The sequence below is a fragment of the Macrobrachium nipponense genome, chromosome 8, assembly GCF_015104395.2.
Source record: "Macrobrachium nipponense isolate FS-2020 chromosome 8, ASM1510439v2, whole genome shotgun sequence".
NCBI classification, from domain to species: Eukaryota; Metazoa; Arthropoda; class Malacostraca; order Decapoda; family Palaemonidae; genus Macrobrachium; species Macrobrachium nipponense.
The window spans coordinates 115,852,380-115,877,125 of NC_087203.1; the positions used below are offsets into that span (position 1 = coordinate 115,852,380).

General features: G+C 34.7%; 1 protein-coding gene across 1 annotated transcript in view; it reads left to right on the forward strand.

The window, feature by feature from the left end:
• LOC135222968 (homeotic protein proboscipedia-like) overlaps positions 1 to 24,746 on the forward strand; it is a 244,038-nt gene that overhangs the window by 120,778 nt on the left and 98,514 nt on the right. The window contains exon 3 of the mRNA XM_064261448.1: positions 17,254 to 17,322. Within this exon, the coding sequence (XP_064117518.1) occupies positions 17,254 to 17,322 (69 nt within the window). The remainder of the gene's footprint in view (positions 1 to 17,253; positions 17,323 to 24,746) is intronic.

The following is a 24,746-nucleotide window of genomic DNA, read 5'->3' on the forward strand; positions in this document are numbered from 1 at the left end:
ACAATCAAAAAGACATAAGCGCTCCCTCCCCCCACCTCTCTCTCTCTCTCTCTCTCTCGCTCTCTCTCTCTCTATCTCTCTTCTCAGTTTCTTTTTTCAATATAGGATGCAAGGTACAAAACAAATCACGAAAACCCCTCTCTCTCTCTCTCTCTCTCTCTCTCTCTGATTTATTTTTTCCCTCCGTTTTCCTTTTTCAATAAAGATAACAAGGTACAAAACAAATCGCTAAAAGATCTCTCTCTCTCTCTCTCTCTCTCTCTCTCTCTCTCTCTCTCTCTCTCATGATTCCTAACCCAAGGGGAGATGATAGAAGCATCATCAGGTCTGGATGCTGTGGAAAGAGAGACGGAGGAGGAGGTGGTGGTGGTGGAGGAGGAGGAGGCAGGAGGTGGGAGGGACAGTAACCCCTTTCCCCCCTCCCCTCCCCCTTCCCCTGCCAAAATCCCTCGCCCTGGCCTAACGCTTCATCGACTAGAACGACAAGTTCCCAAAGACACATCTCGGGAGTAAACATTTCTTTTGGGATATTTCTTCTTCTTCTTCTTCTTCTTCTTCTTCTTTTTAACATCTCTTTCTTTTTATTCATAAATTCAGCTTTACCCGAAAAGCGACTTTTTTTTTTCTTTCTTTCTTTTTTATCCGAGGCACAAAATGCCAGCCCGACAAAAGGTGTCAATAGAGCCACAGGTGATCAGTTATCAGATATATCCCTCTACCTTCGTATTCATACAAATGTGAATTGACGTCGAATGCATCAATGCGTTGATTAAAAAGCGATTAAAAAAAAAAAAAACTTTCCCCAACCTCTTCAGCATCGACAAAAAAAAAAAAAAAAAAAAACTGAAAAAAAACTAAAAAATAAAAAAATCACAATGTACTTCCTTTCACTTCGTCACAAAACCCCCCTAAAATGTCCAATCTTCTACCATCCCACCTTCCCCCCGCCCCACCCTTTGATCGGTCACACGTTCCCCCCCCCCATCTCCTAACCCCCCTTTCCTCTCCTTGGCGACACCCCGCCCCCCCCCCCGCCCCACCCTTTGATCGGCCACCCCCATCTCTCTCTCCCCCCTTTCATCTCCTTGGCCGGCCTCTTTATTATTTTTTTTTTTCTCCCTCTCCCCATTACTCGATCATTACTCCTCTCCCGTAGCAGAAAAAATCGCCGACGTCCGCCTGACTACCGTGGGGCCCGAAGAGAATATGTTACGTATCCGATACATCATTCACGTTCCCACTGTTACACAGTGGATGACGTCGGTTCTCCTAAGGCCTTTTGACATTCCGGAGATCGTCAGGCCCTTCTGGCATTTTTCGTTCGAAGCTTTTTTTTTTTTTTTTTTCTTTTTTTTTTTAATCTTGACTGAATTCTTTTGAACCCCTTTTTTTATTTTGTATATTTTTTTTAAACCTCATCGCTTACGTACGTGCCAGATCATAATAATGCAAGTTCGATTGAAGGGAGACCGAGTGTTAAAATAAAAAAGAAATACGTTAAAAATTTTTTAAATATATAAAAAATAACTTTTAAATAACGCAAAAAAAATTTTTGAAAATTTTATTTTACAAAATTAAAAGAAGTGTAAATAGATATGATGCTTAAGTTTAAAAAAAAAAAAAAACTAAAAAAAATTTTTTCCCATTTTTTTTTTTACAAAATTACAAAAAAATTTAAATAAAAAATATAATGTTTCAATTAAAGTCGGGATGATGTCAGTATAATAGTTTTTATTCTATTTTATTTTTTTTTATGCTGTCGGTGACTAAGGCTGTACTCTATTAAGCTAAGAACTGACAGGCCAAATGGCGTGAATTTTATGTAAAAAAAAAATAAATAAACAAAAATAAAAAAACTCCGACGAGTTGCTACACGATCAAAATATTCCGGATTCCTTCAGAGTATATAAAAATAATCTAGATTCTAAATTTCTTCAAGTAAATCGAAGTACACTAGATTCTAGGTCATGAGCGACACACCAACTGGAGTGAATTTGATTCACGAAATACAAATTATTCTGACGAATTTCCACCAAATAAAAATATTCTAGATTCTAGATTTATTACGTAAATTAACATACAAGAGACTCTAGTTTTTTTAAGTAAGTCCAAGATAACTAAAGTCTAGGTTCCTCTAAGTAAATCACAAATCAGTTACTCTGAGGGGTTTCTATCAAATCAAAATAAAATAAAGCCAGATAGTAGGTTCCTCAAAGTAAATACACTAACTAAATTCCCTGTTCCTCAAAGCACATCTAAATAAACTAGATCCTAGTTTCTTAAAGTAAATCTAATTGAGGTTCATTAAATCAAACTAAAATGCACTAGTTGCTCTGTTCATTAAAGTGCATCTAAATAAACTAGATTCTGGATTCTTTAAATTAAAAGAAAATACAGTGGAACACAGGATCTTTAAACTAAATTCATAAACACTAGATATTAGTTCCTTAATGCAAATCTAAATTAGGTTAATTAAATTAAACCAAAATACACTAGATTTTAGTTCCTTAAGGTAAATACAAAAAACGACATTTCTGGATTTCCTAAATTAAATCTTTAAAAAATACTCAAGATTCTACATTTCTACCCTTAAAGCAAATAAAAACACTACATTTTATATTTCCTAAATTAGATAAAAAAAAATACTCTAGATTCTACATTTCTACCCTTGAAACAAATAAAAACACTACATTTTATATTTCCTAAACTAAATAAAAAAATACTCTAGATTCTAGATTTCTACCCTTAAAGCAAATAAAAACACATAATTTTATATTTCCTAAATTAAATAAAAAATACTCTAGATTCTAGATTTCTACAAGTAAACAAGAAGGAACGACGTTCAAAACAACTGCCAGGAATGTGAAAACCTAATTTCAGTAGTGCCAAATATTTGGCAGTGGTAATTGCCACTTGCAATTTAACCACCAATGCAGACAGACGGATACTGCGGAAAGATTACCTCGACAAAACAATTAGATAGATTGTGGACAGTTTACCTTGACAAAATAATTAGACAGATAAAAGAAAACAAAGTTAAAAGAACACAGAAGAAGGAATCTTATAAAAAAAACTATAAAAATAAAATTTAAAAAAATTCTCAAAGAGAGGAGAGAGAAGAAGAGAAGAGAGAGACGAGAGAGAGAGGAGAGAGAGAGAGCTGAAATAAAAAAAAAAAAAAAAAAAAAAAAAAGAATTCGATGTTTTTGGATGCGTCGCGGAGGAACTAAAAGGGTAGGGGTACTGGGCCCCCACCCCCTCCCTATTTGCCATGGCCTATGGTTGGGGGGAGGGAATGACGCTTAGCAAGGCATTATCAGAGAGAGAGAGAGAGAGAGAGAGACGAGATGAGAGAGAGAGAGAGAGATTCCTCACAAAATGTTCAAAATGTCACTGACATTTTTCGATAGAATCATGTAATTGTGTGTGTGTGTGTGTTGTAGAGATGAGAGAGAGAGAGAGAGAGAGAGAGAGAGAAATTCCTCACAAAATGTTCAAAACGTCATTGACATCTTTCGATAGAATCTTGTAATTGAGAGAATGAGAGAGAGAGAGAGACCCCTTTTCTAACCCTTGTGTGAGTAAGAGAAGCTGGGGCGGGAGGTAGGGGCCGGAGCATTCCGTGGAGCGGTGCCCCCCCACCCCCTCCCGGCCCCCGGTTGGCGTTCCATCATGTTCAACAAATGCACTCTGTCTGGTATCACATACTGTCAGACCGTGGAACACTTGATCAACGCCAGCTACGCTACCGAATTCCCATCGTGATGGGCGAAGGGAAAGGAGAAGGGGAAAGGAAAGAGAGAAGGACAAAAAAAAAAGTGTACAAAAAAAAACAAAATGGAAGATGGGTGGGGAGTAACGCATTTGGCTTCGATGTACGGGCAAAGAAAGTTGTAAGTGTTTGTGTATGCATGTATGTGTCTATGTGTATATATAAATATCTAGATATATATATATATATATATTATATATATATATATATATATATATGATATATATATATATACATGCACAGTTGATATATATATGTGTAATAAATATATATACGGATCACTTTTTACCAGATACAGTGGCAGGATTTAAACCCCCCCTCTCTCCTCTCTCTCTCTCTCTTTCTTTCCATATCCTAATTATATATAATATATATATATATAATATATATATAATATATAGATATATATATATATATATATATATCTATATATATATATAATATATATATATATATATATATTAATATATATAATAGTATGTTAGAGGCATCTAAATGCGTGGATATCTGCCAATGATGTCTGAGCCATCCTGACTATATCCGTAGGTATTTAATATTTCCGCGCCAGTATCTTATACGAATCAAGCAAGCACACACTCACGCCCCCACCCCTCGCAACACCCCCCCCCCAATAAAAAAATAATCCATCTCGCAAAAAAAAAAAAAAAAAAAAAAAAGTAAGCCGACATCACTCTCAAACCTACACGCGTATATATACGGACCTCAAAATATCTAAACTTATATTATAAGTATATAAGAGTACTTGGGACGTGCCTTGAAGCCTCGACCTCACCTCGCACGAGAACGTTCGTTGTGTTGTTTCTTCTCTCACCAGATATCCGACCAAATCAAATTTTACCAACCGCTGCTCACTTCTAAATCATGTCAAGACCGGGCCGAAAAGCACTTCGCAGACATTAGGTTTCGGAGACTGTGTGGTAGTACCGCGTACTCCGGTGGAGAGAGGAGAGAGAGAGAGAGAGAGAGAGAGAGAGACGAGAGGCCGAGAGAGAAATTCCTCGCAAAATGTTCAAAATGTCGTTGCCATCCTTCGACTAATAATTGTAATTGTGTGTGTGGTGTGTGTGTGAGTGAGAGAGAGAGAGAGAGAGAGAGAGAGAGAGAGAAATTATGGAAAAAATATATTTTTTACTTTTTATTATTATTTTTGTCTCTTCGACTCCAAAGCGGTTTGGTATAGACGACGCTGCCACTGCGCGTTGTAAGAAGTAGTTACAGAAATTGGTTAAGAATTGTGTGCTTATCATAAGTGTATGTATCAATATTAATATATATATATTATATATATTATATATTATATAAATATAATGGGCATTATATATAATATATATATGTGTATATATATAATACATACACACACACACACACATATATATATATATATATAATATATATATATATATATATATATATATATATATATATATTTATAACTTAACCTACAATGTCCAATACATATCACTATACACAAACAAAAGCAAAAGCTCAAACATTAGTTTATAAACTGACGAAAACAAGCACAAACACTAAAATGCAAGAAACATCACACCCGTGTTAAAAAAAAAAAAAAAAACTGGCATCACGACGCCTGACCATCTCTTTTAATCTCATCATCAACAAACTTTCCAGCGATTAAATGAAATCCTTCCAGTCTCTCGCTGGGATCTATTCCTCCAATGGCTAAATTTCTAAAAGAAAAAAACAAAAAACAAAAAAAAATCCAATGGCTAAATTTCTCACTTGGTATGTTGCGAGGAGAAGGAGGATTTAAGATGTGCTCCATATTTTTTCAATTTTTTTTTTTTTAGGTTTTTTTTTTTTTTTTTCTTATTTCCTGAACCTCCCGACAGATCTCTTTTTGTCACTATCAAAGAGCTCAAGGCGTCGCCGGGGGGAATGAAGGTGAAAAATGATGTATAGAATGGTGAAAAATAATAATGAAAAAAAAGAGGGAATAGGGAGAAACTCGGAAGACACTGAGAATGAAGAATTCAAGTAATTTTTCTTCGTATTTCTTCTGAATGTTCAAGTAAGAGAGATGATGTCGCAAAAAAAGTAATAAAATAAAAAACAAAAAACAAAAAGAAAAAAGCTGTCGTACAAAATTAAAAATGAATGACCAACTCGAGCTTCAAAGGCCGTAAATACTTTGGGTAAATGCTCTGAACAAATTCCAATAATTTTCAGATCCAAATCTAGCATTAGTCTCTCTTAATGTATCAGTCAATTAATTGATATTCCCTACTTTGAAAATTAACAAAGAAACTCACATATATAACGTTCTTCTACAAAGGAACTCGTCAGGATTTTTCGGGGGGAGTTATCCCTAAAAGCTTCCCTTCCCCCCTCTCCTTGGACATACATCCACACACGTGTACACACATACACACAAATACAAACTCAATTATCTAAATGTACCTTCCTTAGAAAATCAACATTATCTCTAACAGTCCCTTTGTTCTACCAAGGCACTCGTCAGAATAAATTTTTTGGGGGGCGGGGGCCAACCCTAAAAAGCCTTTCCCCCCTAAACACAAACACACATACACTAAACACCCACTCAATTATCTAATACACTCTCTTTTGAAAATTAACGGCATCTCTCACATTCCCTTTGTTCTACCAAGGCACTCGTCAGAATATATCTTTTTTGGGGAGGGCCAACCCTAAAAAGCTCTTCCCCCTACACATACACACACACATACGAGTCATCTCCCACCACTAACAGCCGTCTAGTCTCTCTCTTTCTCTCTCTCTTTCCTCGAGCCCAATTCGCCGACAAGTGTTGGTAATGATAGATGACCAATTACTCGCTAATTGAGAAGGAGCGCGCGAGACGTTCCCTGGACGTCTGATTGGTTTCCCGGCTGAGCCTCAACTGAGAGGAATAAAATCTACTTCTCCATTTTAAGCAGCGAGAAAGAACGTCGTTTACACACATTCGAGATCGTGCGTGAGATAGTGATTTTTGCTAGTTCACGGGGACAATAGTTTGAATTCTGAGCAATCAAGAGAGAAAAGACATCCCCGTCATCACTGAGAGAGAGAGAGAGAGAGAGAGAGAGAGAGAGAGAGAGAGAGTTAAACTAGAGCAATTGTCCCATATCGTATACAAGACATGAACTAAACATGATTACTGATAATCACAAATATCTGTGTGAAGGGAGAGAGAGAGACAGCAAGAGAATTCTATTCAATTTCGCTGAAATAAACCAGTAATTTTTGAAGGTATTTTGTGTATATATATGTGTATATATATATATTATTCTATATTTCTATATATATATAGTATATATATATATAGATATATATATATACTATATATATATATATATAATATAAATAATATATATTATATATATATATGAATATTGAACCATCTTTCATCGGAACTCAGACAAATACACTTTCCTTTAGCTAAATAACTTATTTAATTGTGTAATAACCTACGGACGTTATCCTATAAATAATTTTTTTTATATAAACCGAATTCTTTTTCAAGGAAAAACCAATAAATGAGATAATGAAGGTGACAGAATTTCCGTAAATAATAATAATAATAATAATAATAATAATAATAATAATAATAACTAATGGGTAATCTGTGGGTTTGGGTTTCTTTTCATCTTCAAAAGAAAACTGAAAGAAGTTTCTGTTTGGTTCAATAATAATAATAATAATAATAATAATAATAATAATAATAATAATAAATAGGAGGTTGATATGAATAGTAAAATCAAAATAACGTTAAAAGATTTTCCCATAGTAAAAATGATTATATAATAATCACGATAACATTCAAGCACAGCTAAAATGAATGAACAGGCAACTAAATAAATCAGTAAATAAATATAAACATTGCAAAATAAATAAATAAATAAATGTATATTGATCGGGACACAGACCGTTCGAAAAGCACACCACGATTACACCTGGGACAATTACTGCTTATCTACCTCAGCGCACCTAAGCAGGTGCATCGATAGATATCATTACATGAAAAGTTTTCTGTAAATTGAAAGCTTTAGATTGTGAACTGGATTTCCAGTAATTGGTGTGGCGTCATCTCACACGAGAAACCCAAATCGATAAATATTCTGAAATTGAAAAAGCACTTTTTATGAGAAAAACGCAATTCGTAACGTTTTTCACAGTTGGAAGCACAATAAAAATAAAAAAAAGGGATTAATGGTAGATACTGGTAATGGAACCATTACAGAAAAAGTGGTTATTAAAATAACTGGGATGGTATATAGCAATCAATGGTAGACACTGGTAATGGAAATATTGCAATAAAAAAAAGCATTGATGGTAGGAGTAATCAATGGTAGACGCTGGTAATGGAACCATTACAGAAAAAAGTGGTTATTAAAATAACTAGGATGGTATTTAGTAAGCAATGGTAGACACTGGTAATGGAACCATTACATAATAAAGTGGCTATTAAGACAATGAATATAATAATGTACATTAAAAAGAAGAATAACATAAAGGAAAGAAGCAAAACCGGACACTGTAAATCTATTCGTGTTTCCGTCAAGATGGCTGCTGTTGATGCAACCGAGAACGACGATCTCTCTCAAATGCATTGCTACTTTAAAGTTATGGCTCTGGGGGTTGGGGGTGGGGGATTTCGGCAAGGAAGAAAGGGGGCGGGAGTGGGTAGGGGTGGGGAAGGGGAAGGAGACAGATGGGGACCCCTTAACAAACAAGTGTTTCTATCAGTTTGCAACTTAGGTTACGTCAACCGGGAAATAAAAACTCTAATATCGTTCTTTTAGTAAATAAAATAAAACTGTCGTTCTTTTAATAAATTAAAAAATAATACCGTTCCTTTAGTAAATCAAAACCTAATATCCTCCTTATAATAAATTAAGAACGTAATGTCGTTCTTTTAATAAACCAAAAACTAATACCGTTCATTTAATAAAGTAAAAATGAATGAAGTTCTTTTAATAAATAAAAAAAAACTAATGCCGCTCTTTTAATACAATATAATCTGATGTCGTTCTTTAAACAAAGTAAAACCTAATATCTTTCTTTTAGTAAATAAAAAATATCGTTATTTTAATAAAATAAAACCTAATATCGTTCTTTTAATGAAGCAAAACCTAATACCGTTCTTTTAGAAAATATAAAACATCGTTCTTTTAATAAAATAAAACCAAATACTGTTCTTTTAGTAAAGCAAAACCTAATATCGTTCCTTTAGTAAATGAAAAAAAAAAATCTTTTAATAAAATAAAACCCAATATCGCTGATTTTAAATGGGAAAACTGAGAAAACAGACAATTAAGCCATGCGTCCTTTTAATAAATTAATTACCTGGCCCCCTGACATTTACGAAGCTGAACCGGACGGAGGTTGCGATGTGGATGATAACTGCGAGAAAGAGAGACACAAAGATAAACAAAATGAAATAAAGCTTCATGTCGTTTCTTTCGCCAAATCAGAACGAGGAAGAGGTACTTAAAGCGGTGTAAATATCCCGCAGATTTTTCACGACTTTTCAAATGATGTTCGTCAAATAATTAAAAATTAACTTATAAATTTCAATTGCGTAACTCTGAACGGAATCATAATATAAATAAGGTCTTATTAAGTTCGACAACGATAACTAGGTAATTTTAACAATTGTGAATGTACACACAATACGTCAGGGTGTAATTGGACCATTATACATCACGATCTCGCTGAATATTCTTAATTAAAAAAAAAAATTCTAAATGTATACACAATCCAGATGGGTGTATTCCTAGTCATTACCTTTTACGATCTTGCTGGATGTACTTAATTCGACTTTTATGAATGAATAATCTGGAGTTTACTTGACAGATAATTAACGATATTGCTTCCCTATATGTGTGTGGGCTTTTCAGGGTATGAATAAACATTTGGGGATATTTCAACCCCACAATTAAAATTTGAAGGTCATTGGGTGAAAATGATAAAAAATTACACTGAACTGCCGCAAAACCGTATTAAAACTCAGAAAATAAATACAGAAAAATACAAGTATTGAAATGAACTAGATGGAATCCTGAGCTGAATATCTATTATAACGAAAACAGAATAAAATAAAAAAAAACTATAATTAAAAAAATAGCTTTACTTAAAATTTTACTTTATTACTTTCAGAAAATTCCCTTCGGGCCAAACTGTGCAAGCGACGTCCTCGACTTTCGAACAATACTTTTATAATATATCCGGAGAAGTGTAATAGAGGTAGAATAAAAGTATGCTAGCTAGGAACATTTCTTTTAATGAGATACAATTTTCTAGCAAACGACGAGAACCCCAAGCCTGGCAATTGATTGCTTTATCCAGAACCAATTTGTTACTGGCAATCTTTTGTTATATTTGGCATGAAGAAAACACAAATTAACTTACATATTAAAACAAGTTCGCTTATAGACACCAGCACATAAAGATAAACAAAGACATATGCTCACGCATGCGCAGATTGACCTAGGTGTTTTGTTTATCCAAAGGCATCCCAAAAACATTTAAGGAACCGATACAGATCAAAGCATTAAAACGTAAACCAAAGCAGAACTGAAGGAACGCGGCCATCAGCTCCCCCGCTGATAGGACACGGAAGACGATAGAAAATTTATATAATCAGAGGAATACGAGAAGAAGAAGAAGAGGAGGAGGAGGAGGGGGAGGAAGAAGAGGAGGAGGAGGAGGAGATCAGGTCCCCGTTCATAGAACACGAAATAACTATAGAAGGTTTATATAATCCAGAGGGAGAGGAAAAGGAGGTGAGAAAGAGAACTGAAAAAAGGAGAGAAGAAGAAGAAGAAGAAGAAGAAAAGAAGAAGAAGAAGATCAACTCCTTGTTTATTATAAAAAACGAACGGTGATAGAAAATACATACAATTGAGAGGAAAACGAAAAAGAGAATTTAAAAGAGGAGAAGAAAGAAAATACATACAATCGAGAGGAAGACGAAAAAGAGAATTGAAGAAGAAGAAGAAGAGAAGAAGAAGAAGAAAGAAAATAGGTGCATATACAATCGAGAGGAAGACGAAAAAGAGGATTGAAGAATAAGAGGAAAAAGAGAATTAAAGAAGAAGAAGAAGAAGAGGAAAACGAAAAAGAGAATTAAAGAAGGAGAAGAAGAGGAAGACGAAAAAGAGAATTAAAGAAGAAGAAGAGGAAAGAAAATACATACAAGCAAGAGGAAGACGAAAAAGAGAATTAAAGAAGAAGAAGAAGAAGAAGACGAACCAAGAGCGACGACGACGACTAAGACGACGAAGACTACGATTGAAAAACGCCCTTTTGCGCGACGACGGACGAGGAACGGAGAGAGAGATACAGAAGAAGACAGCGCAATCGATCAAGATCTCAGGAAATTCCGAGGAAGCGAAGAAAGGCAGTCGGGCAGGAGGAGGGGGAGGAGGAGGGGGAGGGGGAGAGGACTTACAGCGACAACGGCTAAGATTACTACTATTACTACTACTACTAGTGCTACTTACTACATGATGATGATGATGATGATGATAATGAAGACGATAAAGAGAAGGTAGAAAGGGATAGAGAAAGAGGGAGACAAGCAAACAGGAAAATAAAAAGAGAGAGAGAGATATAGAGAGAGAGAGAGAGACGACGATGATGACGATGAAGAAGGCGATAAAGAGGAGAAGGAGAAGAAGAAGAAGAAGGGCTGACTTGCCTGTGAGAGGTTGGACGTCCGAAAGAGAGAGAGAGAGAGAGAGGAAGAAGAAGGCGATAAAAACAGGATGAGAAGGGAATAAAGAGAGAGAAGAGAAGAAAGCAGTAAAAGAAAAAAGAAGAAAGAGGGGCTGATTCTCTAGGGTGGGACATCAGAAAGAGAGAGAGACAGAGAAAGAGAGAGAGGGAGAAAAGAGGGAGAAGAGGAGGAGGAGGAGGTGGTGAGCAGTTTTGTGCGTTCCCTCTTCCCCCTCCCCCTCCTCTTCCTCCTCCCCCTCCCCCTCACAGATCCATCACTGTCAGCGGGCACCCCGGCGAGCGTCTTGATAAACTTGATCCAACCTATTATTGTACCCGCACAGACCCCAACAACTGCTCATCTCCACATAAACATATAGTCACTTAATTCACACACCACACAGACACACAGACACACAGGACTATTGTAAATGCTCGCGTAAGCCGATAACCTAAGCCTGGGTCGAGATTTGCCGATGTAGTGTCACTTACTTTCGTCTCGTCGGCGTATGGTGTCTCACAGACACACAAGTAGTGAATGATTTTTCAAACGTTCACTATGATGTCTCAGAGACAATAATAAATGATTTCTCAAACGTTAACAAGTATGGTGTTTGAGAGACACAAGTGGTAAATGATTTCTCAAACGTTCACAACAAGTATGGTGTCTGAGAGACAATAATAAATGATTTCTTAAACGTTAACAAGTATGGTGTCTGAGAGATACAAGAAGTTAATGATTGATTTCTCAAACGTTAACAAGTATGGTGTTTGAGAGATACAAGAAGTTAATGATTGATTTCTCAAACGTTAACAAGTATGGTGCCTGAGAGATACAAGAAGTTAATGATTGATTTCTCAAGACTTCAGAAGTATGGTGTCTGAGAGACAAAAGTAGTTAATGATTTCTCAAAAGTTTATAAGTATGGTGTCCCAGAAGCACAAGTAAATCTTTAGATACTTACTACAGATTACTACATATTTCCCCAATCTATCAATAAACATTTCATCAATTGTGTATTGAGACGCACAACACAACGTTCAAATAACTCTTCAGACACAAGCAGATATTACTACAAATTACCACAATAATTGCTCAAACGATCAGTAACTTGCAAACAATTGGTGTATGAGCAAATATATGTAAACTGCTCATTTAAATCCGTCCTCCAAACGAATACTACAAGATGCTTTCATGCAAAGTGGTTAACCTTTATATATACAGATGAAATATTTGATCTGGATTCCATAAGTCACAAATTTTCTTGCTAAATGGCAAGACCATTAAAAGTAAATTATCAAAATTATATACATTGCTTGCGAAGTCTCTTCACTGACTGACATTATACTTATTTCAGGTTATATACATATATAGGATATTATATATATATATATATATATATATATATATATATATATATATATATATATATATATATATATACATATACGTTATTTGATTGACTGATTGATTTATAGTTAATAACACCGGCGTCACAACATCTAGCTTACTGAAGTCGTAACAAAATTAAACTGTGAAATAAAAAAAACAACACCCAAAAGGAGTCTCATATAAGTATATATATATATATATATATATATATATATATATATATATATATTATATATATATATAATATATTAAAAGGAGGGTGAAAAATCCGGGGGGAGGGCATAGGGGCAGAATCTCCTAATCTCAGCTTCTTGCACCAACAACAAAGCCCCGACGATTATCAAAATAGATTATCTTGGTGAATTATCATCATTGATCCACCGTAACCACGATTCTCACAACCGGATCATTCTTACTAAGGGGGTCGGATGCAGGAGAGAGAGAGAGAGAGAGAGAGAGAGAGAGAGAGAGAGAGGATTTATAAGGAGTTACAAGGATTAGGATGTCTCAAAGACTTTTTAGTCTATCCCAGGAGAGAGAGAGAGAGGGCGAGAATCCAAAAGAAAAATGGGAATATATATATATATATATATATTATAACATATATAGATATATATAATATATATATATATATATATATATATATATATATATATATATATATATATATATAATATATAGAGAGAGAGAGAGAGAGAGAGAGAGAGAGAGAGAGAGAGAGAGAGATTTACAAGAGTTACAAGGATTAGGATGACTCAAAGACTTTTTAGTCTATCCGAGGAGAGAGAGAGAGAGAGGGCGAGAATCCTTAAGAAAAATTGGAATATATATATATATATATATATATATATATATATATATATATATATATATATATATATACTATATATATATATATATATATTATATATATATATTTATATATATAGAAAGAGACAGAGAGAGAGAGAGAGCAAGCCCTGAAGAAAATGGGGAAGACACACAAAGAGGGGGGGTTAGGAGGTAGGTGGAGACCAGCAATGTATTTCAGGTCATGGAAAATGGAGAGGGGGAGGGGGTATGAGAGGGTGACCAGGGGGTGAGGGAGGGAAGAGTACCGTGGGGGGGGTGGGGGGCTAAGGCTAAGCCCTTGGTGGAAGTGGGGGGGGGGGGGAGAGAAGAAGGAGGGGGGGGGGACTGACGAGGAAGGACCACACCCGTGAATTATCCTTGATTGGAACTTCCCTTCGCACTCTTAGCAGAGTTATGAACACTCATATTGTCATTAAAGTGTCTTATAAACTTAATAACTGCCTCAATCAACGAGGGCCCATTCCCGACGTGTCGGGAGCATCGCCTGTGTCTTTTAATATGCGTGTGAAGGGAGTTTCCGCCGTTAAAATATTTTAGAAAAAAATAAAATATACCTAACGCCTAGTATGTGTTACAATTGCATCTACGGAATGCTTCTAGAAAAAACAATAAACCTAACGCCTAGTCAGTGTTACAATTGCATCTATGGAATACTTCTAAAAAATACACTATACCTAACGCCTAGTCAGTGTTACAATTGCATCTATGGAATAATTCTAAAAAATACACTATACCTAACGCCTAGTCAGTGTTACAATTGCATCTATGGAATACTTCTAAAAAAAATAATATACCTAACGCCTGGCTGGTGTTACAATTGCATCTACGGAATACTTCTAAAAATAAAACAATATACCTAACGGCTACTTATGTGTTACAACTGCATCTAGAAACGTCTATGAAAATTATAAATATATCAAAAGCCTAGTTACGTACTTCTACAAATGCATCTATAATTGTCTAGATTGCAATATAAATGTCCACTATTTCTAGTTCTCTTTCTAGTGCACTATTTGTTTCTAATAAATTTTCTGGCCTTTTTCTCACTGCCCTTGTACCTATTTAATCGGCTGACACCTTACGATAAAAAAAATCAAAATCATCAAGATATCTCTCTCTCTCTCTCTCTCTCTCTCTCTCTCTCTCTCTCTCTCTCTGTATATATATACTATATATATATATATATATATATATATATATATATATATATATATATATATACATATATATATATATATATATATATATAGTTAATATATATATATTATAATTATATATATATTTATATATATATTTATATTTATATATATATATATATATATATATATATATATATATATATATATATATATATATATATATATATATATATATATAGTAACAATGTCGTTGTATCTGAGTCAGAATTAATTCAAAATAATCATATCTTCTTTGAATTTCCACTAAAACTTATGATGATGTCCGCGCTAGTTTAAGTTACTAACAATTACATATCCCATATTTTGTTGCATAAAACCTTAAGTAAATATAATACGTAAAAAAATTAATAACTTTATGCTACCTTGACGATCAAAATCCAGTCGAAAGGCTGAGGACCATTTTGTATATAAGGTCATGTCAAAAAAAAATAAATAAAAAAGATAATTTGACATTTCAAAACTAAAGGTCCCCTTCTCCTGATCCCTTTCTGAGACAGTAACAATCTTTGCCAAGACGAATTCCTGCATCAATATATAAAATTAATCGTTCCGTATAAGGCTTCTCTAATTATGAGCTTGTTTGTGTCTCAAACTCGATAATAACCGCTCCGTTACCTTTTGTAAGTGGGTCAGTCATTCTGATAATATAAGGGAAGATTATCTTGACTTTTATCAGGACAATATAAATAAGAATTAACTTTCGTCGAGACGGACAAAAACGAGAGTATATTGATGGCAGCACTTAAAGTATATTTTTCATTTTATTTGGGGAATCTGCGTAGAAGTATATGTAACACCATGAATGCAAAACGGGGAGGAAGCCTACAAACTACTTTTGTTGTTGTTGTTGTTTTTGCTGCTGAATGCAAAACTGCCAATATCGCTTCCACGGGGAATACGCCTACAAATTACTGTGTTGTTGTTGTTGTTGTTGTTGTTGTTATTATAGTAATTAACTGGTAAAATTTTATAGTAGTCTTGCAGCAGAATTTCATGTTTCCTATCCTTACATAAATAATAACCTGTCTTCTTTGAATTTTAATTCTGATTTTTGCCGATTCTTCCATTTTCTCTCCGTGTCTCTGATCTTGTCATTTTGTGATTATGTTTAGGTTAGCTGCTTTTAATGATAATAATAATATGGGACTATGGTATCAGAACGGATAGGGTGATACGTGCAAATAGACCAGACGTGACGTTGATTGACAAAGTCAAGAAGAAAGTATCACTCATTGATGTTGCAATACCATGGGACACCAGAGTTGAAGAGAAAGAGAGGGAAAAATGGATAAGTATCAAGATCTGAAAATAGAAATAAGAACGATATGGGATATGCCAGTGGAAATCGTACCCATAATCATAGGAGCACTAGGCACGATCCCAAGATCCCTGAAAAGGAATCTAGAAAAACTAGACGCTGAAGTAGCCCCAGGACTCATGCAGACGAGTGTGATCCTAGAAACGGCGCACATAGTAAGAAAAGTGATGGACTCCTAAGGAGGCAGAATGCAACCCGGAACCCCATACTATAAATACCACCCAGTCGAATTGGAGGACTGTGATAGAGCAAAAAAAAAAAATAATAATAATAATAACAATAATAACAATAATATGTTGAAATTAAAAGCGGTCTAATTATCATTCAATTTGCTTAAAAAAATTTACAATTAAATATTATATTCTAACATTATTAATCATTCACACTATTTTTGTTAGGAACCATATTACATATTTCAGATTATGTTTGTTCTTATGAAACTTTACATATTTTAAAAACTTGAATTCTAAGATAAAGATTTGGAATTTCCTCTGAAAAAAATATATACCCTTAAAGCTTAAGACTGATGGTCATTTTATTTTTGTTCTTATGGTACAAATGGCATTGCTTAAATTATCTTGTAGCAAACGCAGCTGATGTATACGTGACTATGCAAATGCAAACATCCTGTGGACCACCCAAAATTTTCACCATGGACCACTAATGGTCCACGGACCAGCAGTTGAGAACCAGTGCATTAAACTGTCATGTTGTAGCAAAAGCAGATGATGTAGATAACTATGTAAATGTAATCGTCCGGTGAACCACCCAAAATATTCACCGCTTGGTGGTCCAAGGACCACCTTTTGAAAACAACTGCATTAAACTATCAAGATGTAGCACAAGCAGATGATGTAGATAACTGTGTAAATGCAGACGTCCTGTGGACCACCTAAAAAACATTTCAGTGTGGACCACAAGTTGGGAACCACTGCATTTTTAAACGATATAAGATGTAGCTGATTCAGATGACGTATTGACCTGTGCCTTCTTATTCCAGGTATGCCTACCCCTCCTGGTTCGACTATCAACTGTTCTTCCGTTGGCGCAGAACATCCTATCAAATCTTGTAAGTAATCTTTTTTTCCTCTTCTTCTTCTTCTTCTGCCGCTGCTGCTGCTCGATAGATCACAATCCTTAGCATTCAGTTCCTCACTATTTTGCCTTCGATTTTTTCTGCCATGCTGCTTGCTTCCTTTCAACCGAGACACCTTCTTAGAAGCAGGCAATTTCGGGCTGTCTTAATTATTTTCTCCTCTTTGACAGTCAGGGATAGAAGAGTTGATGGATACATAATATGAAAACGAGAAAATATTTGAAACTATTTTCAATTGCTTGTCCTTCAACTTTCTGTCACGAGCTGCTCAATTCCTTTCAAATAAAACGCCTTCTGAGAAGTAGATTATGTCCATCTGTCTATTATTTTCTCCTCTTTCATAGTCACGCAGAAGAGAAACGTTGATTGATTGATTGATTGATAGATATTTGAAAATGAAGAATCTGAAGAGAAATATATTTCCTATTTATTTAAGCCTTCAATTTCAGCCATGCGCTATTCAATCATTTAAACCAAAGTGCCATCTTAGGAGTCAATAGATAATGTCCAGCTGTCTATTATTTTCTACTCTTTGATAGTCACGGAAAAGAGATAAGTTCAATGATAGATACTTGAAAACGAAGAGTTAGTATGGCAATGTATTCCCTCATTATCTAGTCTTTTAATTTCTACCATGCACTGCTTAAGTCATTTCAGCCAAAACGTCATCTTAAAAAGTAGACGTCTCAACTATCGTAGTATTCCCTCTTCTTTGACAGCTACGTAAAACAGGTTTCATTGATAAGACATTTGGAAACAAGAATCTGTATGGGGAAGCGTATTTCTTCATTTTAACCTTTATTTTACCATACACTACTCAGTCCTCTCAGCCAAAACGCCCTTTCAGTACATAATTTCTGAACTGTGTACTGTTCTTTCTCTCATGACAGCACATCGGTCATCTAAGCTAGGTGCCTTTGATAGATACGGAATTTTTTTATTTTTTTGAATGACAGACACTTGGAAACGAAGAGCTCGTAGGGGAACTGTATCTTCTCCAGAATCCTTTCAACCAAAAAAACGCCCTCTTGGAAGTAAGATAATGTCCCGCGCTGTCTATTATTCCCTCTTATCCGAAGAGGAATGGATTCCCATTTCGCGCCGTCTCTTAGAAGCGAGGCTCCGTCTTCTAGACCATGTCAGCCGCATCCATTAAAATTATACCTGTAGAGGTCTCCCGGCACCATTTGTCTTCTCGAGTTCTCTTCTCATCCGAAAACGATGACAATTACATGATTTGGCAATTAGCGCTCCTACCTATCATTAAGGACCCATTGACGAACGAGAGAGGAAGGACAGGGAGAGAGGGGCGTGGGGGTAGAGGAGTGGATTCGGGGACGTCCTCGGGGCAAGGTACGATATCCTGCCGATAAGGACGCGTTATTTGCCCAACTATGGGAATAGCTTCCATAAATAACATAATCACCGACCTTCTTGGTTTGTACACAGATCCTAGAATCTCTCTCTCTCTCTCTCTCTCTCTCCTCTCTCTCTCTCTCTCTCTCTCTCTGTGGGTAGATTCTGATGGACGATAAACTCACGGATACACTAAGATACGCCGTCTCTCTCACACACATGAAATCAGAGAGTCCTCGACACGGAGACTCCATTGTAGGTCCTGATAAGAAACACGCTCATGGCAGTCCTTTATTCTCATATGATCTCTCTTTACTCATGCATTATTATACATACAGTCATATACATACATACATACATATATACTATATATATATATATATATATATATATATATATATATATATATAGATATATATATATATATATATATATATGATATATATATATATACATATATGTATATATATATTACCATATTGTATACATATAGTATACATATATAAATAGTATATATATGATATATATATATGTATTATAGATATACACACATAATGTAAATATATTATTATAATATATATGCATATATACTATATATATATATATATATATATATATATATTATATATATATTTATACACATATATATACTATATATATATATATATATATATATATATATTATATATATATGAATATATACAGACAAACATCTATATTATTCAACAAGACATTTCCCCTAAAAGGGGTGGTTCCAACTAAAATACAAGACACCTATTAAAACATATTCAGTACAATAAACGAATCATTTATCAAGTTTAAACAAAAGGAAAAATCGATAACTAAGAATTCCTAGATATAAAAACATTCAGTATATATATCATAGGTTTTCATAATATATACACGTCCTATATTTAAATGATATGGTTCCACGTACCGCCAAACAGCATCAATAACCGAGACGCAGTAACGCCAGTTATAGTATAAAATCAATCAATTGATATTGGAGGGTCAGGCTGGTTAAATCTACGGAGTATGCAGCCCATGATTCAATTCACTGGACATATTTATTTATTATTATTTTTTTTTTATTAAGCTTTTCAATTCACTGGACATATTTACTTATTATTATTATTTCTTTTATTAAGCTACTGTTTTATGTTAACTCAGTTTCCGCAACCTTATCAACTGTTGCTTTATTTGATTTACTATCTTTCCTCTTCCATTTAATCAGTTATTCTTCTGTACATATTTCTGTTATTTATTCAATTTAAAAAATCACGCTAATGCTGCCAAACTTGTCAAATCATTATATCTTTGCTTTCACTGAATCCATTAATTTCCCTGTACGTATTCTTTTATTCAAATAAAAATATTTACGATAATGTTAGTAAAAATAATCTGATAAATAATGTTCTCTACCACAAGGGAACTTTCAAGATCAATAAATAGTTAGAAAATACGACCAAGGACAATCCTCGCTATGAGAGAGAGAGAGAGAGAGAGAGAGAGAGAGAGAGAGAGAGAGAGAGAGAGAGAGAGTCATAAATTTATATATTCACAAAATCACATGGAACCATTACAGTCCATGATCAAAGTGCTTATAGGATGTAATCGCACGTAACCAATTTCAGCAGAGTCTAAGAAACTCAAAGAACTACATATCTTAAAATCATATAATTTCTGAAACTATATTAGACATTACCAAGTGAATACTGGAATATGGCAACAAAATTCAATATGTTCCTGCACACGTTGCATGGTTATAAACAAGAACAAGTTGTCTTTACAGTAAACAGAGAGAGAAAAGGCCTAACTAGACCACATTCCTTAATCTTCTTTTAAAGGAAAACCTTTAAAATCTCTAATAATTAGTACAAGGATATCAAATCCTCCTTGCAACAGGATTCCCCGTGCTACATATCCTACCTACTCCTTACTTCTCACAGGATTCCCTCTGCTACATATCCTACCTATTCCTTACTTCTCTCACAGACACTCAATCATCCTCCTCTCGCTAATTCATTCATTGCCTCCTTATTCCTCCTCCTCCTCGTCTTCCTTCTTTTCCCACCTCTCCTCATTCCTCCTCCTCCTCCTCCTCCTTCATTCCTCCCCACGCCACACGCTGAGGAATCTGAGGAATCTGGGGAAGCCATCCCTACGGGAACGGGGTATTTGGGAAGGACCTCCATATACAACAATGCTTTATTTCCTCTGATATTAAAGGACTGCCAGGCTTGTACTCTCCCCCCCCCCCCTCCCCCCCCCCCGCCGTCCTTCACCCCCACCCCCAGGGGGTACCTTTCTCCCCCTCCTACCCCCCTCCCACCAGCCCCCAGGGGGGTATATCAGCCTCTATATCAACGTATTCTGGAGATGAAGTCTTTTAAGACTTACCTAACAGTCGATAATTCTCAACTGCGAAGAGAAGTTACTCTGACGCAAGGATAAAGCTATACTATTTTCGTATCTTTAAAAGTCCTAAACATCTCGGTCTTAATATGAACGTTTTCTGGAGATGACTCCTTCTTTGACTTACCTAATTGTGACTAATTCCCAATTGCAAAGAGGTAATTACTATTATTATTCAGAGGACGACCCTATTCATTTGAAACAAGCCCACCAAAGGAGACACTTGACTTGAATTCGAGCTTCCAAAGAACATGGTGCTCATTGAGTTCATTAGAAAGGAGTAACAGAAGGTAATGGGAGATAAAATAGAAAAATTAAATTACGATATTAATTACATAAAAATTATCAAAATACAAGAAGAATTGTATTTGGGTAGTTATGAATTGCAACAGCAAATTTTGTTCTCATAATATTTTGTTATAAATATATCTGACTCAATATCAATGTTTTTTGGAGATGATGTCTTTTAAGTATAAAATAATATAGAAAATAATTTTCATTTGCAAAGAGACGTTTTCTCATGCAAGAACAAATGTCATATTTTCAGAATTTTTACATTACTAATTATGACTTTGTAACAGTCATAATTAAGATGGATTACATCAGTGCATGAACGCTTCAGTTAAGAAACGCCAATATTAAAAAAAAAAAATTCTTAAACGGGAAAAAAATTAGTTTTTCCCTTCCCAAAAAAAAAAAGTGGAAAAAAAAAAATCCACTTATTGGAAAAAATTCTAACGGAAAAATAGTTTTCCTCTATCAGTTGGGAAAAAAATAAATCCACATTAAAAAAAATTCTACACGGAAAAAAATAGGTTTTTCTCTGTTAAAAAATAATAAATCCATATTAAAAAAATTTTAAACGGAAAAAATTAATATTCCTCTCTCAATTGGAAAAAATTAAATCCACATTAAAAAAATCTTTTCTATACGGAAAAAAATTTGTTTTCCTTTCTCATTTGAAAAAGAAATAAATCCATATTGAAAAAAAATCTATACGGAAAAAAATACTTTTCCTCTCTCGGAAAAAATCCACATTAAAAAAAATTCCACACGAAAAAAAAAATTATTTACTCTCCCCAACTTTCACCGTCCAGTTTTCGATGTACGAACGCCGTCGTCCAGTCTGTCTCTTGCCTCGACTATATAACAAAGCTCAGATTCAAATTTTGGGGCATTTGCATTGCAACGCGGAAAGGAGATGAATTATGGATTGTTCAGTCGGCGAACAGGGCTAACAGGTTTATGACCTAAAGGGAATAGTATCAAACAATATAGTTGCCTTTATATATATATATATATATATATATATATATATATATATATATATGATATATATATATATATATATATATATATAGGGATTATATATATATATGCGGGATTTACTTAGCAGACAGTCTGCTAAGTAGTGGACGTCGAGTCAAAAGATCTTGCAGTTACCCCCAGTGTTTTTCCTTTCCTTCGTGGCTTATACCTTTATATATATATATATATATATATATATATATATATATATATATATATATATATATATATATACTATACATACATAATATTGTAGAATCTACAAGTAATTTTTACCAGATATATAAAATTACAAAGCCACATGCCCCCCTCTTAACTTCTCAAATTCTTTCTTTTTTTTTTTTTTTTTTTTTGGATATGCTTGTCACTACTACAAAGCCTTGAGCTCCAACCTCAAAGAAATATGAAGAAATCATGATATGTCCGGTGGCGGGAAACGAACCCGTGGTGCCATAATCACGAGGATGTCACCTTGCCAACCTGACCTGACCTGACCTGACCTGACCAGCGTATCCAAAAGAGAGCAAAAAATTTGAGATGTTAAGAGAGGGCATTGTGGCTATTACAATTTCATATATATATATATATATATAGTATATATATATATATAATATATATATATATATATATATATATCTAATATAATATATATATAATATATATATATATATATATATATATATATATATATATATATATATATATATATATATATATATATATATATATATATATATAGAATATATCCATAATATATATATATATATATATATATATATTATATATATATATATACTATTATTAACTATAATGAAACAATTGGCTTCGTCATCGTACTATCTCACAATATACGATATCGTACAAAGCGGAAAACTTAAAGTCTTCATGTCAAACATTGACATTAAAATCACAGTTATAATTTCTTGAACCAAACCTGATTTTCGAGCCAACATTGGAAAGTGGTCTGTCAGTTCAAATTTTAATAAATAAAGGTCATCAATAAATGTCTCAATACCCTTCTAAGTACTCGTAAAAAGCGTCACCATCTCCAAAGGCAATTAGACGTCAACTCTAAATTTATATCTTCCAAAATCCACAAAAGTTGTAATGGCTGACTGATAGCCATTTTTGGAACTACTGATCAAAACAGCCACTAATGCTGAGTAAGGACGCGAGAAATAGTGCTCGGAATCGATCCGTTCAGAAGACCAAGACAACCCAACAGGGATAATATCATTATCTTAATTCTGGACAAAACTGTCTGGGGTTCGTAATCTTCTCTCTCTCTCTCTCTCTCTCTCTCTCTCTCTCTCTCTTATACTAGTTCGACATCCGGCTGTTCTCTCTCTCTCTCTCTTCTCTCTCTCTCTCTCGCCTTCGACATCTGATTGTCCCTAAGAAGAGAGAAGAGAGAGAGAGAGAGAGAGAGAGAGAGAGAGAGGAGGGGAGTGGTGGAGGGAAATGATGCATGGTGTTAGACAGGGAGGGAGGGAGGGAGGGATCTGGTTTAAGATGGAGGGGGAGGGGGGAGGTAGAGTCCCCTAAGACAGTTTATATACTGCGTTGAACAGAAGTGTCGTGTAGCTGATTTACTCGGTGGCGCAATTCGAACAAGATTGGGCTTCGTCCTAGAGAGAGAGAGAGAGAGAGAGAGAGAGAGAGAGAGAGAGAGAGAGAACGTACGTTGGCCTAAATGTAGTGATTACGCCAGTCTTTAGATCTTCGTCTTTTTCCATATATATATATATATATATATATATATATATATATATATATATATATATATATATATATATATACAATATATTATATACAAAAATAATTTTATAGAAAAAAATAATTTTATATTATCAATAACCAATGAGAACAAGATAATTTATAATCAACGTTTTAATTCATACCCTCAATTATCCGTCCCCCGTCCCCCCCCCCCCCCCCCAAAAAAAAAAAAAAAACTCCGCCATGCCAGTCCATGTTCGCAGGATATGTCAGCTGGGCGTAGCTATGACACACCTCCTCCTCCCCTCCCCCAACCCCCACAGCCTTCCAGGCAGCAGTTATTTACCAACGATAAAGAGATGGCTGTGTGTTTGGTATTCAGCGGGAACTTGAAGAAAGGAATCAGGCTCCTATATTCCAGCCGGCGGCGTGCGAATGCGTCGGCCCGTCTACGGCTTCGGCCTAAATCTCGACCGGATACGGAGTTCGTGTTCGTCACTTTCTCTGTCTCTGTTATTACGTTTGTCGAGATTTTTTTTTTTCTTTCTTTTGAATTTTTTTTTCTCTCTCTCTCTCTTTGCTATTGCTTCAGAACGAGA